Raw genomic sequence first — 18,952 nt, forward strand, 5'->3', positions numbered from 1 at the left:
GTCTCTTCTACATCAACATGTGTCCCCTCTTCTTCATGTCTCCTCTACATCAACATGTGTCCCCTCTTCTTCACGTCTCTTCTACATCAACATGTGTCCCCTCTTCTTCATGTCTCCTCTACATCAACATGTGTCCCCTCTTCTTCACGTCTCTTCTACATCAACATGTGTCCCCTCTTCTCCATGTCTCCTCTACATCAACATGTGTCCCCTCTTCTTCATGTCTCCTCTACATCAACATGTGTCCCCTCTTCTTCATGTCTCTTCTACATCAACATGTGTCCCCTCTTCTCCATGTCTCTTCTACATCAACATGTGTCCCCTCTTCTTCATGTCTCCTCTACATCAACATGTGTCCCCTCTTCTTCACGTCTCTTCTACATCAACATGTGTCCCCTCTTCTTCATGTCTCTTCTACATCAACATGTGTCCCCTCTTCTTCATGTCTCTTCTACATCAACATGTGTCCCCTCTTCTTCATGTCTCCTCTACATCAACATGTGTCCCCTCTTCTTCATGTCTCTTCTACATCAACATGTGTCCCCTCTGTGGAAAGAGACTCTGAAAGTTTCAGGAACAAAGATTCTCTCTCTTTTTGATCAATTTCTATAAAAACCTGTCTGAAAATGAGCTGATCAGATTTAGGCCACTTGATGATGTCATAACGATGTGTTGTCTTGTGTAGCCATTAGCCAATCAGCAACCAAGGCAACCCCCCCCCCCCTTATCACCTGAATCTCCTCCGAGAGCACCATTAGCCGCGTTCACACCAAGTACTTTGCCATACTGAGTTCCCAGCTCTTAGTTCCCCTATGGAACTAAGAGCCGATCGCGTTCACACCGGAATAAGTCCCTGAGGGAAGATTACACAAATGAAGCCACTGACGTCACTTCTTCTTCTCCTGCTTTGGGTTTACCGGCAGGCCGCAAACCACTTCACGGCGTATACTGCCACCCGGAGGCCCCGGCCGGAAGTCCCCGGAGTTGGGGACTGGCTCCAGCAGCTTCTACTGAAGCCTTCCGAGTAAATTGCCATAACGCCGACACCTCCTCATCTCCACCGCTCCCATGTTTTATTTTGTGTTGCCATAAGTTAGTCTCTCTGCGTTTGTGCGCGGGGCTAATGCTATTAATGCTAATGCGAGGATACTAAAATGGCGGCTCTACAAAACATTTCAGAGTTTTACGGAGCGTGGTTTGCAATTCGTCCCAGCCAATCAGAACTGGGGCACTTTTTCCCCCAGGATAGTACCACCTCTCAGCAGGCACTAACAATGGGGGTAAAAGTTCTCGGCACCAAGTACTCTTTTTGGTGTGAACGCGACATAAGGGGTACTAACGGAACTAAACGGGAAAAGTACGGGGAAAAGTACTCCGGTGTGAACGCGCCTATTGTGTTCTTTGTAACCGAATGTCTCCCAGAGGGGCGTGGGGAGGGGCTCCTTATTTTCATCTAAAGTAACAGACAGAGAATCAGCACTTTGGAAACAGGGCTGAAACAGAGGGGATTATGGGTAATGCTGCAATGATCTGTTTGGTGTTTCAGCCAATCAGAGACAGGCTCTGTATATATCTGAGTCCTGTGATACATTGATGAGAAACAGTACGATAGGGGACCTTTAATAATAAGGATTGTTTTCTCTGTTCCATCATGCTCGGTCTGTCCTCTTCCCTCCCTCTCAGCGGAGGAGTCTGTCCCCCAGATGGTGTCCTCTGAGCAGCTTCCCGACGAGAACCTGAGCGCCGCTCTGGACCAGAAGGTCGTTTCTCCAAACAGAATCCTGTCCGACAGCGGCTCCTTCGCTCGGATCGTCGTGGGCTTCCCAGACCTCGTGGTGAGGATTATAGGAGGACATGAGGGGGACAATTGTGGTGTCTAATCTAGTATTGGTGCTCGAGATGAACTCATGAATATTCACACACTCACAGCTAAGCTACTGTAAGTGCGTGTTTGATTTTTGACTTCATTTCTTTTCTCGTCCAGTCCCCTAATGAGGTGTACAGCTTTAAGAGGCCTGTTGACCTATCAGAGGTCAGGATTGCTGAGGGCGGGGCTAACACCTTGCTTCGAGGCGGACTCAGGTCAAGCACGCCCAAACGGGACAACTGTGTCAGTCTGCTCTCAGCCAATCAGGTGGTCCGAGCCCTCCCCCCCAACAAGGTGCCCCTGAAGGAGGTCTACCCCAAAGGTCAGAGGTCATCATCAGATCATACAAAATGAGCTCAGAAAAATGTGTTTCGGAGATGTTGTGTCTGCCCTATTTGCACTGCGGAAGGGTAAGTTGCTACGTACGGCAACCCAAACAGGACATTTGACGTCCGTACGGATCTGATAACAGAGTTCTGTTCTTGAATCAACATGTTTTATGAAAAGTAATCTCCCTTTCTAAGGAATCTCAACAGAAGAAGTTACACCAGACTAATACATTTCTAATGTTAAATGAATGAAAACAATTCACAGTTAAGAATTAGATATTAATTATGAATGCCATAAATGATTGCATATATTTAGTTTCTTATTTTTCCATTTATTATTCTAAGAATCTACCTAAGCTACTGAAAGGATTTCCTCTCAAATAATCGGGAAACAATAACTCATCTCTCTCCTTCAGATTAATGTGGTCGTTTTTCTTTTCTTCTTTACGAAACGCCGCTTTGTCAAATGTCCCACTTGGATTGCCTTACGTAGCGGTCCAATACGGCAGATCACGCATTGCAAATCGGGCAGTCACAGATGTATTCAAACTGATTTCGTCCCTCAGATGTCACTCCCCCGATGACCGCGGCGTACCTGGAGGTGACTGATCTGAACTCCAAAAAAGTGAAATACATTCCCGTCCCGAGGTAAACACATCCACCTGTTTCTTACTCTGACTTTTTATAATACTTTATAATAATAAGAACATCATGGAGCACCAGCTAGTGGGCGTAGACAGCGTTGCATAGAGATAATTGTCTCATTCAGGGCTCTCGACTAACTTTTTTCCCCATCCTCCCGGAACCGTCCCGAAATACAATCTAAGCCAGGGGTGTCAAACTCAAGGCCCGGGGGCCAAATCCGGCCCGCGACTTCATTTCATGTGGCCCGCAAGAGCTCTGAAAGAATGTAATATGTTTATTATACGGTTACAGGCCGATTTACAGATGCACGATGTCCATAAACTACATTTCCCACAATGCATCTTACATTAGATTTTTTTTTTTTTTTTAACTAACTTTTTTTCAGAATTAGGCTTTTCTTTTAAAATAATTTTGTGACATTCTCACTGAAGAGACTTGCACTTATTTGCCCTAGACTTCTTCTTTCAGACGTAATTATCTATGAAGCTTTTTCCCTATCCGATGATAATCCAATCCAGAGGCAATAAAGTAATATAATACATTATTTTAAATATATAAAATATTTATATATGTATTTTTATATAGTCTTATAGTTACAACCGGCCCTTTGAGTGCAACCAAAATGCTGATGTGGCCCGTGATGAAATTGAGTTTGACACCCCTGATCTAAGCCGTCCCGAAATTAATGTGGACCGTCCCGAATTTAAAATATTAGTTGTTCTACTTTACCATTAGTTAAAATCATTCACAGTGACCGTTAACATAAATAAAATACAAATCATCAGATGATAATTTATCAACCTTTTTATTTGAGTAAATCAGTCAATCACAGAAACAAAGGCCAAATATAGTTAAAAAAAACCACACAAACGAGAAAGTTACTCTAATATTGAATCCAATCAAGTCCCATCCAATTATCAAAACAATCCAGCACTGTGTCCTGAAGACAGAACCCAGAGTAACCGCTAACCAGGATGACAGTCTGTAACACAGTCAGGAGACCTTTACAAACGGCCCCCTCGCACCCAGACGGGGGAGAGAGATCTCGTCTGGATTAGAAAGATAGAAAATAAGATAGAAAATACATCATAGACACATTTTGCAGTCTTTTTGCATATTAAAAACGGAGTTGGCGAAACTAAAACTGCAATATAATGTTTATGTAGCAATAATACACATGAAATATATTTTTGAAATGTCTCCTGTACCGATAATAAGTCAGATAACGTCAGAGCTTCACGGTACCACTGTCTTTAATAATTCCGGCCCGGGGCCCGTTTAATACCGGGGCTCGGTACCCATCCCTACACAGGGAGAGGCAGCATATTGCTAAGGACTAAATACGATGAAGGGTTCTCTTCTCAGCCTTATCACCCACAGGGGATGAAGAGGAGTAAGTAAATAAAGAGGCCGGCGCTCCAGGGTCTGGTTCTGCTGTGCGTTTCCGTGATGTAACGGTACAAAATTGCAGAATTCCTCCACGGGATGCCATTGTCATTGTACATCACTCAACCCGCAAAATACACACACTCGGTACATAGCTAGACCCACAAATGTGAAGTCGCGGGCACAGCTGTGTGTGTGTGTGTCAGTTTCATTTTCATCGCCGTTTGTAGTAGAGTTAGCAGGGTATTTTTATCTTAACTCTCGTCCCAAATTCGTCCCAAAATTATTTTGTATCCTCCCTGACCCTATTTTTTTCGGCCCCAGAACGACGGGACGTCCTTAAGCTCGAGCCTTGGTCTCATGATGTTTTTAAAGTTGCAAATGACTATTTTAAACATATTTTTGTGTAATATTTGTTACTACAACAAAGTATAATACAGCTTTTGCTCATATCAGAAATCCAATAATGCAAATATATATGCAAATATTAAATAAATAAATATTTAGATTATCTGATGTTAAAATTCTTAATTTACAAGAGGAAAATCTCAAAATTAAAAGGAAATAAAATACAATATTTTGTCTGTGATAATAGCATCAAGCTTTTGCAAGAATTAATCAGAAAGTCTCCGAGAATAAACTCCCAAAAACAGTTAAATCGTCCAAAAACATTTTTTTTGTTGACAACAGACAACGTTTTTGGGATGTTCTGTGCAAGTCACTTAGTTATTAAGATGTTTGCATTATTTCATATCAGATTTTTACCTGCTCATCTAAATCAAAATATTCACCACAATTCATAACATTTTTGACCAATTTACATCAATTTTGGGGGAAAAAACATAACATTTTTTTGATAATTTTAAACCAAGAAAAGCCCAGGCAGAACATCTTAAACAAATTATAGCAAATCACAACGTGTTTGGGATGTTCTGTGTACTCTTAAGTCACATGTTTGCCTTATTTACTATTGGATATCAGATGTTTACCTTTGCATCTAAATCAAAATATTCACCGCAATTTTGACCAATTTACGTCAATTTGGGGGGAAACAAAAACTTTTTTCTTTGATTTAAAAATGTTAAACCAAGAAAAGCCCGGGCAGAACATATTTTTTTGGTAAACATATATTGTATAAAAGCAATAAAAGTTCACATTAGAGAAAAGTTCAAATCTAGGGACAGTCTTGATGCCCTTTGTATTACTTGTTTTAATTCCCCTACCTCTTTGTGTAATATTTTTTTACGTAAAGTGTAAATATACAAGACAAAAATCTCAAATTAAAAGGATAGATAGTAGCGTCAACATGTTTTTCTTTTAGCCTGTTTACCTCGTTAACGTAAATAATACTCATTACATTGAAAAATGCATTATTTGTGATTAAAATAATGGTTGTTGGTAATATATTAGCGACCCCCACAGATGTATGATTTCACTGCTTTCATGAAACCTGGGTTTTCCTGTTCACACCGCAGCGGAGCCGCCTCTTAGCTCCGGAATCCGGTTCATTTCGAGCACCAACATTTTTTTCCGGCTAGAGCAAAAGCACCGCATACGTCACGCTTACGTCGAGGCGGAGGCAGGGGCAGGGGCGGGATCAACTCCTGAACAACAACAACAAGCCGGCGTTTTATCCAGCTTGTACACAACGATGGAGAAACTTAACAAGCAGCAGTGGTCCACTGAAGAGACCGGCTACCTGCTGGGAATCTGGTCTGCCGAAGAGGTGCAGAGGAAGCTGGAGCACAATCGGCCATTGTTGTCGGTGTCAGCTGTGAGGGGTTTCCGCGAGGTTTGGCTTTATGAAGCAGGCACGCAAACGGTTACGTCATGACGCAATGACGCAGCACCAGTCGGACTCTGGGCGGTGTGAAAAGAGCCGGAGCTAAACCGAAGAACCGGTTCTGAACCTGAAAGGCTCTAGCACGGAGCTTGAACCGGAGTTGCGTTGGTGTGAATGAGGTATAAGGGAAGCTCAGCTCCCATTGGCTCCCACATAACTCCAACCCTGGTCTTGATGCCCTTTTTGTGACAGTGTGTTGACTCCCCTTCCTCTTTGTGCTCCTCAGGTCAGTGACGGTGTCTCCGTACACCGGCTGGCTGTCCAAGGTGTCTGAGTCGGACGTGCTGCTCTCTGATCTGGGGTCAGGGGGTGTGGTCACGGTGGATATGGGGGGGTACGTCAGACTCTGGGAGACGGGATTGGACAACCTGCAGCGCTCTCTGATGGAGTGGAGGAACATGATCGGGACGGAGGACGGCAGACCTCTACAGGTAAGAATATTACTTTGTTTGGGAATCGTAACCCTCGTGCTGAAGTTAGCTGAAAAGAAAGTGCTCTTTGGAAGATAATTACATGATGTACACAGACTGGCATTTGAAGAGTAGTTGGTAGTTATGATCAGGACTGAAATTAGTATAAAGATTGAACTCAGCGTAAGTGGATAATAATAATAATAACATCTAATATTAGGTTAGTTTTATTTATTTTTCTCAGAATTTTAAGATTTTCAGAAAAAAGTCAAAATTGGGACTTTTCCCCAGAATTATGAAAAAATTCTAATATTTTCAAACTTCTGATAAAAAAAGTCAAAATTCCATACAAAAATGCACCTTTGGTCTAAGAGTCACAATTTTGACTTTTTTCAAGCTTCTTAAAAAAAAGTCAGCAGCCAAGAGTTTGACTTGTCCAAAATCATTTTCTGACCAAAAGTATTGAAATGTAAGAATGACTGGGACGGAGGACGGCAGACCTTTACAGGTAGGAATATTACTTTGTTTGGGAATCGTAACCCTCGTGCTGAAAAAAATTGCACTGATGTCTTGAGAGGATACAAATATATAAAAATGAACCCAAGACATTGCGGAAAAATACTTTTTCTCTCAAATACTCAAAATATTTTTCGCAGAATATTTAGATTTTATGAAAAAAAAACAGAATTATTTTGAAATTTTACATTTTCCCTAAAAAATTTCCCAAAATCATTTTCTGACCAAAAGTATTGAAATATAAGAATGACTGGGACGGAGGACGGCAGACCTTTACAGGTAGGAATATTACTTTGTTTGGGAATCGTAACCCTCGTGCTGAAAAAAATTGCACTGATGTCTTGAGAGGATACAAATATATAAAAACTAACCCAATACATTACGGAAAAATACTTTTTTCTTTCAAACTTCTGAAAAAAAAGAATCAGAAGTTAAGATGTTGACATCCAAAAAATAGAAAAACATTTTTTAAGAAAGGGTTAAATGGCTGATCTAGAAGTTGTTGAATCACTGAGTTGAGAGATTTGGATGATAATTGGAAATGCTTGCAGCCTGCAGTTTCTCTCAGCACCTCCGAGGGGTGCATTCCCTCCTCACAGTGCATCACCATCACCACTGTATTACATTTTCAAATGTTGTAGAAGGGTAGAACAACTTTTACAATTCAAGGTTTGTATTCAAAACTTTACCAAAGTAAATGATATGTTCTATACATGCATTCACAGCATTACGTCTCCAGGACAACTGGGAAAACTATTATTTAAAAAATATATAAAAATGCATTTGTGTGCAATGAGGTAACAGACACAATAACATTTAAATGTTGTATTTATTGAACCAACAATGGACTTCACATGATACTAAAACAAATGAATGATTATAACAGATTCACACTGCACAAACAGCAGCCTGTGACCTAAGGTTTTCATCGTCATAACGACACTGTAGCTATGTTCGTATGACCAATAAAAGCCTTGAACCTTGAGATCATTGAACAGGAACCCCAACACTTTGAGAACAAGCTGCTCACGGACAGGGCGACATCTTGTGGCCGCACATGCTCTAAATATTGAGAGATATATGTCAATAAAACAAAAGGATGACACAATAAATGTTGGGCAAATGTGGCAGTGACTGACGGATTACCACAAGTCCATGAACATGAACACACTTACTGAGATGACATGTTCGACTCAAAACCACTGAGTAAATGGCAATACAGTCTATTCTGATCATATAAAAACAAATCAAATGTTCAATCAACCCCCCTGTCCTGGTGAGCTCCCCTTTATGCTGCCCTGCACCACCCAGTGTTCAGGAGAATATTACAACAGATATACAGATAAAATGGCTACAACAAAGATAACATGTATTTATGATCACTCACTGAAACTTGGCTGATCCTCAAACAACATGTCAGCTGATGAGTCAAAGACGGGGGGATCGAATGCTCGCCATCCCAAAGAATACAAATATATACAAAGAAATATATACATACTGAACATACACACCTTTACACCCACTTATATCAGGGTATATGCAGGAATCCTGAAGTCAAATTTAATACCTTTTTAAGACCTTTTTTAAGACCCTTTCCATACATTTTAAGACCTCATCGCAACTTCGAGTTCTAACGGGTTACATTGGCGACACACTTCACCTCACATTTACTATTGATTGTAAGATAGCACAACTAAACAGAGTGCAGACAGACTACTGAAGCCTCCTCTCCACATGAACTGCAACCTCTCTGTGAAGGTCAGGGTTAATGCAGTGTGCTGCTTCTGTGCTCGGTGCTCTTTCATTCCAGTAGAACTCCTCAGAAACCAGTATTTGACCAATAAACAAAACAATTGACAAAACTTTGAACTATGAAATATATTAAACTTCATGAGCTTCAGCGGTAATGCCATATAGGAGCTCCCTCACAAATACCCAGGGGTTAAATTGGGCTGGGGCTGTAAATTAAAGGGTGTTTCATGTTGTCGTTGCTGTGGACCTTCTTAATACCTTGGAAAATGCCGTTGAATACTTTTTAATAGCCTTAATTTTCGCTAAATTGATCAACTTTTAATACTTTTTAAGACCCCGCGGACACCCTGTATATGTATATATACACAGATACAAATATACATATACACACATTTAGAGGCAAGTTTAGTGCTTTAAACAGATGAAGTAATTATCGTGGGTAACCCTCTATTAAACACATGTAAAATGTGTGATATAAAAATCATTTGTGATTGATTGAACATTTTCCATAGCATGATTGATTTAATACATTTATTTACTCACTGAAAAACAATCCATGTTAAAAAGACGCACCTACACCAACTGATCTGTACATTACTGAAGTTATTTAACTTGAACCACAAGTCCATAAAACAGACAAAGTTTAATCTGCACCTTGAGGGTTGGTTAAACTATTGACTATTAAAAAGGAAAACATTTGACTACATCTGGTTAAACAACACAATGCATAGAAACACAACTATGGGATGGGTTATAACTAATGCTGTCAAAATTATCGCGTTAACGGCGGTAATTAATTTTTTGAATTAATTGTGTTAATATATTTAACGCATTTAACGCATGTGCAGAATGGCCCGCCCCATACGTGCCACCAGTGGCAGCGCCAGGGTATGGCTGGGGTAGGCTACACCCATACCAAGAAATGGCTCAGCCCCACCGTGAGACATGATGTTAAAGTAAGCAAAATAAAGTCTGCCAACTCGCGCGGAGTAAATTGCACAGACAGCAGTTAGTAAGATTGATTTCAGCCACTTGTCTGGAAATACCGAAGACCAGAAACAGTTTTGAAAACTTTTGTCACGTAGTGATCGTCTTCTCAATAGAACATCTTTGATAATGTCTTCTGGCCAATCAGAATCAAGATAACTGCGTGGTGTTGTTGCAGGAAGTCCCGACGGAGAATACTTTTGCTGTAGTACAGGGGTGCACATAACTGGTACGCAGGTTATGTGCGTAATCTGAAATGCGTCCCGTCACTTGTGTCACAAAGCGCATTTGCGTACCGACGTACTTGTGAAGCTTTTCCAGAAGGCGGTTCGATCACCGGACGACAGAGTCGGTCTCCGTGTGCACAGACAGGGCTGCTGTTAACGTCGGTCTGTACAACGGAACTGTGCCAACACTACGCCAACCGGCTGCGGAGGGAGACTCCCCCCTTCACTGGAGAACTGCGCTAAAACAGCTGATCACAACGTTCACACTCTGTGGTCACGAAGTACTCCACTAGCCCCCCCCCCCTCCTGTCGACTTTCCTGAAGTCCTCCCCGTTGATAGAAATCAACACGTAATGAATTAAGACCCCACGGTTTGATGATTGATAGGTGTGTGGGCTGTCTTTCATTTTGACATGCAGAAAAATGTTATAATAAACATAGATACTGTATGTTAAATGGATATATCCGCCTTCTTTCATTTATCTTTCCATTCCCAACAATATACATCAATAAATGGCATATTTTGGACATAGTTCGAATGGTGATTAATCTGATTAATTAATTTTTAAGCTGTGATTAATCTGATTAAAAATGTTAACCGTTTGACAGCCCTAGTTATAACAAATACTCACTAAGTGGAAATGTCTCAATGAGTTCTTTCTGAGTGGCTTAGCTTGGAACCTGTTGAGAATTATCATCCAGAAATCTGCTGTTCAATGAAGATGATGTTCCATCGACTGACGTTATGATGATGAGTCAGTATGAAGAACAGAGGATGGTGCACCGGTTGTATCATCTTGTGTTTTTGTTTCCACTTGTTCAAGGCTACTCGCGTCTTCTATCTTTTTCGTTTCAAACGTGAACCAATTCACAATGAATGTGAAGCACGTTTGGTATATTTTGCTGAAGCTGTTGGAGTCTTCAGCAAGTTTTCTGGCCTCCTCTTCATATTTCAGCTTCATTTCTTTCAGTTGTTTTTCATGTTTTTCCTCAATTTCTTTTATCATCTTCTCCTGTTCTCTTCTTTTTGCATCTTCTGCTTCTCTTAGTTGTTCATGTTTTTCTTTCTCCTGCTCGTACTCTTCTTGCAAATTGTGAAGTCTTGTTTGCTCCTCGAGTCGTATCTTTTCATTTTCTTCTTGTTGTTTGATCCGCGCTGCTTCACTCTTCTTCTCCCATTCTTCTTTTTGCTTTTTTATCTCTTCATTACTCTGCTCCAACACTCCACACACAAGTTTTTTCTCCCATTCCATTCGTTGAATTTCTTCCTGCCCTTTCTTCTCCTTCTCCTCTTCCATTCTCTTCTCCTCATCTCTCCTTCTCTCCTCTCGTTCCTTGTTGATATTTTCCTCCATCTCTTGAAGCTGTCTGGCTCTCTTCTTCTCACTTTCGTCTCGCTCTTCTTTCATTCTTCTCTCCACTGCTTCCATTTCCTCCTCGTGTTTTCGTTGCAGCTCCTCCCTCTCTCTCTGCATGTCTTCTTCCTTCTCCTTCAGGATCTTCTCCATCTCCTTCTTTATGGCCGCCTCGGCCTCTTGAAACATCTCTGAGGTGAAGCAGCTGCCGCCATTTACCTTCAGCATGTCCTTGGTCTTCTCCATCAGCTCTCTGACTTGCCGGAACTTGTCGGTCTTATCTTTGTTATTGAAGACTTGGTATCTCCCTCCACAGTCATTTATCAGTTGTTTCAAAAGGTCATCATCTTGTATGTAACTCTCTATTGTTTGATGATCCTCAAGATCATCTCCTTTAGTGAATATAATGATGAAGAACTCTCCAGATCTCTTGCCAAAACATGTTTTGATCAGTTCCACAGTGTCTATTTCCTCCTTGGTAAATCGTCCGATCTGCAGCACCAGTAAGAACACATGAGGTCCAGGAGACAACAAGCTGATGCATTTCACCATCTCCTCTTGAACCTCATCATTGGACAGTGTTGTGTCAAACAGACCGGGGGTGTCCACCACAGCGACAGGACGTCCATCAATCTTTCCTGTTGCTTTCGTGCAAAACTTGGTCACTGACTTTGAACTGGCAGTTGATTCAAAATATTTTCCGCCCAAAATGGTATTTCCAGTTGCACTCTTCCCACTGCCAGTCTTCCCAAACAGCACCATCCTGAGACACTCTCTGTTCTGACTTTCATCATCGTCTCCCTCCTGACTTTTCTTTCTAACGTCCTGCAGTTCAGCTTTAAGTCTTCTGTTGGTGTTCTCCAGCTCTACAACCTTCTCCATCTGAGCCTTGGTGAACATCTTCATTGTGAAGCTCCTAGATCCTGTACCTCTCATCTCTTGCACAGCATCCAACAGCTCTGGGATCTGCTGCCGGTCCTTGATGTTGAGAACAACATGTCTTCCTCCACAGCTCTGACAGAGCTCCTGGAGGTCCTTGTTCTCCTTTATTAAGTTAACAACAGCTGGAGCTGTAGGATCTGACTCCACAGTGGACAGAATCAAAGTGAAGTCGTTGACTTTAGGGCTGAATGTGTTCTGGAGGGTCTCTATCTCTCCCTTGTCTTCATCAGTGAGGGGACCCACAGGTAGGACCAGGATGAAGGCATGGACGCCTTCAGGATCACAGAGGGAGACACAGCTGGATGATTCCTCCATCACCTCCTCCTGAGGTTTTCCACACAAAGTAGGGAGCTCCACCAGGGAAACCCTTCGTCCACACACCTCTCCCTGATGTTTGACACACTCTGAGGAGTTGGAGACTGAAGGAAGCTCTCTCTGACCTAAAATGGCCTCGGCTGCTGAAGTCTTCCCTGCTACTCTCCTCCCACACAGAACCAGGTTTAAAGCTGGTTTGATGTGTTTAGACCTTGGTGCCATCATCAAACCTGCATCCTCAAACACATCACATCTCACATGCTCTCCATTGTTCTCCTTTGCAGTTTGACCCAAACGTGTTAACAGCTCTGAATGGTCAAGGTAATGCCTCGCATATCGGTTTCTACACATTCTGATCAGCTCTTGTAATGCTGGCTGTTGCATAACATTTTCATTGAAACCTGAACTCCCCTCTTTAGGTGGTGATATTAATACCAGTGAATGATCGAATGATTGATCACCAAAGAGTTGCAGGACTCTGCAGAGTGTCAGTTTGTGTTTATCAGTGAAGTGCTCAGGCTGTAGAACCAGCAGGAACACATGAGGTCCAGGATCAGAGAGCCTCACACAGTCTTTTACATCTTGTGAAAGTTTCTGTTGGCTGATGTTGGGATGCAGCAGATCTGGGGTGTTGATAAGGACTATTTCTTTTCCTTTTAACTGTCCACTGACTTTCAGACACCGGTCTGGTTCTCTCTCAGTGTTGAACACAGTGTCTCCCAGTATGAAGTTCCCCACTGAACTCCTCTCAGCCCAGCTGTTCCCCAGCAGAACTACCCTCAGCTCAGAAACTGAAAAGGAAAACACAGAATTTGAAAAACTACTCTTCAACAAAAAACTAAATTGGGTAATTAACCAATGAAAGGGTAATATATTTGAAAAGTTAGACTTGAGTAAAGGTGTCAGCTGTTATCTCAAAACTAACTAAATCACCAGAGATCTTGCATACATTAAATGGAGAGAAAAAAGAAACTGTGATTTTAGATGTTGATTTACATTAAATACTTTTGACACAGTTCTGTTAAACTCAGAGGAAGGTGACAGTAATTCAAAGCTGCTGCTCCGCTTCACAGGATGCAAATCTTCTGACCCTAAAATAAATCGGAACATTCACAACATATTTCATGAATACTTGAGGAAGGATTGGTTGTTCTTTTTAAATGACTTATGTTGTGTAATATATCACAATAAACAGCATATTCACAGAAATGTTACTAAAGTACAGAGGTTAGAATTCTTTATATTCATTATCCACAATCAGAGATGGGGTCGTTACTCAAAAAAAGTAATATTACTTTACTTCGTTACTCTCTAGTCTACATAAAGTAAACTCGTTACTTTACATTACGTTTGCGTTACTTAGCAACAGCCTATAGCCAAAACTTAAAACTTAGGCCTACATGTGCACACATAACAATTACTATTGCAATAAGGAAGACATAACAAAAGTTAATAACGGTGAACATTCTAGTTGTTGCTGCTTGTTCGGAGTCTGCACTCACTCAACATCCTCCCTCTGGGTTCGGGGGTCTTTAGCTACTAGCTTCGTGCTAGCATGTTGCCTCTGCAGGTGCTTGGAGAGGTTTGATGTTGTTGTGTTTGCAGCAGAGCACCTTACCGTCACATTCCTGTCCTTTCTTCTGACACATTTAAAATAATGGGCATACCTCCTCCACCCCTCGAAAGTAATAGCTGCTGATGTCTCTGTCTCAGTCTGCAGCTCAACCCCTGTGACAGCTGCATGTGGACAAGTCGCGCAAATGTTACAAAAATATAAACCTGCGGTGGAAATCCCTCTAGTGACTTTGAAATATTTCAAATGTTAAAAGTTAGACCTGTCACATTTACCAATCGTATCTACCCCTGGAACTAGCTAAACTAGTTATACATGTTTATTAATTACTGTTGTGTCGGGTGACTCATCACTGGATCAGCGAGCTGCATGAGACACAGACAGGCTGTCAGGAGAGGGATAGAGAGAGGGAGAGACTCCGTGTATTAAACCCACCGTGTTATTATCCAAAGTTACTGCAAACTTCTGAATAATGTAGTAACTACTAGTCTAGTCTGTCAAAGGGAGAATCTAGTTATTTGTTCGCGCAATGTTAGTAACTGTAGTGTGATTACTGAATGTATAACAGTAGCGTGTTTCATTACTCTGTTACCGGCAAATGTAATGTTATTACAGTAATGCGTTACAACTCTGTCCTCAATAATACATTCTGAACTCACCTGTTGATGCTGTCGCCATACTGTCACTGCAGGAACAAATCTACTTCAGCTGGAAACCAAATGCTCGGTTAAAGAACCTAGGGAGAGTTTGAAAATAGGTGTTAATACATTTTCATTTAATACATTTTAAACGCTGTAATCAATACTCCAAAAATACCTCACGGCTGGTATCATTTCCGGTAGTTCCGAATGTTGTCTCAAGCTACCCACGTCTGTAAACAAACGTATTCAAATAAACTGTACCTTCATTTAATATTCAGCAATAATAATATCTCGACGTCTATAGTTGTAGTGTTGAGTGTTGAAATCAGTAGGTTTCGGTTTGCAACACTCCGTGTCATATCGCTACTACATTCACCTCTATAGGAAATGGTATATTAGCCACATGCTAAATGCTAACCGGAGATGAAGGATTTTCAGAATAAAAGCTCAGCAACTGGTTGTGCACAACAACTTCTGGTTTTTCAGTATAAAACAGCATTTAAACTGACGGTATGTTTATGGTACTTTATGCCATCAAAACATTGATTTTAATTTCTAACAAGCCCCATTCAAATCCCCCGTGTTCCGCCACCTGCTGCACCTTTTCATTCTCCATTGTCCATTGTGATACTGCACTTTACAGCTACAGTTTGCACTGTTTCAATAAATGAAACTAATTTTCTCACCACATCTTTTGATTCATTTTGTCCAGCATTTGCAAGCTGGAGACTCTCTGTCAGAGCCATATATTGTATAATTGATGTTTTCAGTTTTCAGTTGAATTAATTCAATCCAAGTCACTGGAACACTCACAAGATGTCACCAAAATCCCACTGTCCCTTTAAAATCTTTCAGAAAATGATATAAGTGTATCGAATTGTATCGAATCGTATCGTTGGCTGAATATCGTGATATATATCGTATCGTTGGCTGAATATCGTGTATCGTATCGTGAGATTAGTGTATCGCCACAGCCCTAGGGGGGGGGGGGGGGGACTAGTGGAGTCAGAGGTCGCGTTAACCGAATATTTTCCGTCTATGACAGATTTTTTTATAACAATGACGGAAAAATCAGAAAGCCGTCCATCATTTTGACAGATTAGAACAAACTCCGAACAGTGCCAACGTTTCCCCGCAGCTGGGCACCGGTATTATGCTGTGTTATGCATGCCAAAAGGAAATGATATCGTTTCTAAACCTAACTTTGCCAACGAAAGTATTTGCTTACGCTGTGCGCGTTCCCGCGAGGTGCTGTGGGGCATGCATAACACGGCGCTAACAGTTCATGAGCGAGCGACAGAAATGTTGCGATCCTGTCCGTCAAAATGATGGGCAGCGAAAAAGTCTAGCGCAACCTCTGAGTGGAGTACTCCGTGACCACAGAGCGTGACCATTGTGATCAGCTGTTTTAGCGCAGTTCTCCAGTGAAGGGGGGGAGTCTCCCTCCGCAGCCGGTTGGCGTAGTTTTGGCACAATTCCGTTGTACAGACCGACGTTAACAGCAGCCCTGTCTGTGCATATGGAGACTTACCCTGTCGTCCGGTGATCTAACCGCCTTCTGGAAAAGCTACATGTACGTCGGTACGCAAATGCGCTTTGTGACACAAGAGACGGTACGCATTGCGGATTGTTGCCGCGCATGCGTACCTGCGTACCAGTTATGTGCACCACAATTTAAACTGTAACTAAGGCATATTTAATTTAAAATGTACTTTAACTAGTGATAAATAACTTGTATTTTCAACCAACACATCTTACATTCAAGCAGGAATAAATCAAGTACACTGTAGGTTTTAACAACCAACTGTTTTCAACCACTTTTTAACTGTTAACTTAACCATGAAAACACATTTTAGTCAGCATCTGTCAACATGTAGCTGCATTAAAGCTTTGAAATAAATTAACTACTAAAAGAGAGTGGCTTTAAATAAAATGAATGCAATGCTCCTTTTACATTTAGGCATGCTATCAGCTTATTTTCGAAATATGAAGTAGGCTACTGTTAGCCATTAGCTTCTGCTAGTATTTAGCTAGTAGAAGCTTCCTTTTTTAAAATGTAAAACATATTTATTTAGACCCCTAGCTTGCTCACATTATGACAATATATCTGCTCACTTTGTTAAAAACGTTTTGTTTCTGTATAACTGACCTAGTGTTAGACTCTCCTCCGCTCCATCCTCCACAGCAGCCAGAGGTGAAATGGCAGTTGGACAGTTGAAAAATGATACATTTGAAATAACTCAACTGTGATTGGGCAGGACCTTCATATATACAGTCTATGGGCAGGACATACACTCATGTGTTTACTATGTGCATCTTGCATAGTATGGTTCAGAAATGACACTGAATGTGTTGAATTGCCTTTGACACAGCAGTGTTAAAAAAAATGATACATTAATTCTAAGAGTGTAATACTTTTACAAACACTATAGTAATAATATACATCTTAACCATGAAAACACATTTTAGTCAGCATCTGCATTAAATCTTATGAAAGGAATTAACTACTAAAAGAGAGTGGCTTTAAATAAAAACGAAAACAATGCTCCTTTTACATGTAGGCATGCTATCAGCTTCTTTTCGAAATAACAAGTAGGCTACTGTTAGCCATTAGCTTCTGCCAGCGTTTAGCATCAGCTCACAGTTAGCGCTAGCTAGCATCGCGATTAGCTGCTAATCGCTAATGATCTTATTCAAATGGATTTACAATAATACAATGTGCACGAAAGTACATCAAAATACAAGACATCACTTTCATAAGCCCGATTGTTTTTATATTAAATGTATCTTGACCATAAACAACAAAAACGAACTGTCATTGTCTATATTAGCAGGCTAGCCCTTCAAAGTGCTAACAAAGAGCTTAGGCCTCAACTCACATGAGTTTCCACGCAAATCGACACTGGCTGTCTTCTTCTAGTTTGGATTCACACAGGGGTTCTGGTAAAATAATAGTTTGTTAACTAACATAGTTAGTTTGAGTATGGATAACAAGATTTGTAATGCTGTTATGTACAACTTTAACAAGAACTGCTCGACCTGTTCAGTGAAATAGAGGTGGAGTGATTAGAGCCACTCATCACCCTGGGTTTGCATTTTAGAGCGCTCCGTGCAGAAGCAACATGTATTCATAGTATTAATAATTAAAGGGGTCTAGTATAGGGGACCACAGAGGGGAAATGTACAATTGTTACAGCAAAGGGCCAAAGATAGCTTTATATTATTGTATTATTGTATTGCACTTCATTTGGTGGTTAGTGGCTCCTCCAACAGTTGGTGCAAAATGTAACAGCACAGCTTTGCTTTTAACTGGCACAAGTAAACACAAGAGCATTTCCCCCATTTTATATTCACTGCACTGGTTTCCATACATTTAAGGATTCATTTTTAAATGATTTTATTCACACTTATATCCCTCAATGGACTTGTGCTGTGCTAGACCCCTGTACGCCCATCGGCCTTATAGGCTAAGGTCAGCAGATCAACTGCTCCTGAATGTAGGCTACCCAGAAGAAAAGGTCAAAGCTCAGAGATTTTCAAGAAATAGGGTCAAACTGAAAACAATGTTGACAGCTGACCAAAAGTAAATTTTCTCCTGAAAATAATAACTTTTGGTCAGAATCTCAGGATTTAAACTTTGGCAAAACATGGCAAAATTGTGGCCTCTTTTTTCAGAACAAAAAAAAAACACTGACAACAATAGAAATGCTTGGAGCCTGCAGTTTCTCTCCCCACCACCGAAGGGCAGTGCTACTTTAAAAACACCCACAGTGTTCAGATTTCCAGCTGGACGTCACTCTGCATGCTCTCCTCCAGTGACGTGCGGTGAGGTTCATGGCTGGTGAGGCACTGACTCTTTCAGAGTCAGATTTACAAATATTATATTTTGACCTTAATCGAAATGTTCGGTTATTTTCAAAAGCTTTTTTAGTCTGATGCTTCGATTCATTTTAAACAGACCGTTCAACAAAAGGATACCCAAAATCTAAATATTGGATTGTTCTCTCTTAGTAAGATCCCATGTTCATTACAATTGGGGTCTTACCTTGACTTGAAGATGAAGTCCACGCTATAACTGTGGGCTTAGTGAGGCAGAGCTCGTCCCTGCCTCACTTCTCATCGCTCCCATGTAGTTGTAGCGGAGCTCAGCCAATTAGCTGATTT

General features: G+C 41.1%; 2 protein-coding genes across 4 annotated transcripts in view; one reads left to right on the forward strand and one right to left on the reverse strand.

Moving 5' to 3' along the window:
• Positions 1–1,683: 1,683 nt before the first annotated feature.
• LOC117443290 (von Willebrand factor A domain-containing protein 8-like) overlaps positions 1,684–18,952 on the forward strand; it is a gene marked incomplete at its 5' end in the record, with an annotated part of 90,515 nt that continues 73,246 nt past the window's right edge. The window contains 4 exons of the mRNA XM_071202572.1: positions 1,684–1,835; positions 1,985–2,189; positions 2,763–2,844; positions 6,297–6,501. Of these exons, the coding sequence (XP_071058673.1) occupies positions 1,684–1,835; positions 1,985–2,189; positions 2,763–2,844; positions 6,297–6,501 (644 nt within the window). The remainder of the gene's footprint in view (positions 1,836–1,984; positions 2,190–2,762; positions 2,845–6,296; positions 6,502–18,952) is intronic.
• Positions 7,807–16,954, reverse strand: LOC117443291 (GTPase IMAP family member 8-like). Of its 3 annotated transcripts, XM_071202571.1 has the most exons (4): positions 16,938–16,954; positions 14,964–15,018; positions 14,807–14,883; positions 7,807–13,365 (listed from the first exon to the last, which is right to left on the reverse strand). In XM_071202571.1, the coding sequence occupies exons 3-4, from the start codon at positions 14,823–14,825 to the stop codon at positions 10,706–10,708; spliced, it is 2,679 nt and encodes an 892-aa protein (XP_071058672.1). In that variant the 5' UTR covers positions 14,826–14,883; positions 14,964–15,018; positions 16,938–16,954; the 3' UTR covers positions 7,807–10,705. The 3 variants fall into 3 exon arrangements, 2 of the variants coding, with proteins under 2 accessions (XP_071058672.1, XP_033935148.1); XM_034079257.2 differs by lacking the exon at positions 16,938–16,954 and having other exon boundaries at positions 14,964–15,192; XR_011642985.1 differs by lacking the exons at positions 7,807–13,365; positions 16,938–16,954 and adding an exon at positions 13,425–13,665 and having other exon boundaries at positions 14,964–15,192.

The sequence above is a fragment of the Pseudochaenichthys georgianus genome, unplaced genomic scaffold (assembly GCF_902827115.2).
Source record: "Pseudochaenichthys georgianus unplaced genomic scaffold, fPseGeo1.2 scaffold_577_arrow_ctg1, whole genome shotgun sequence".
NCBI classification, from domain to species: Eukaryota; Metazoa; Chordata; class Actinopteri; order Perciformes; family Channichthyidae; genus Pseudochaenichthys; species Pseudochaenichthys georgianus.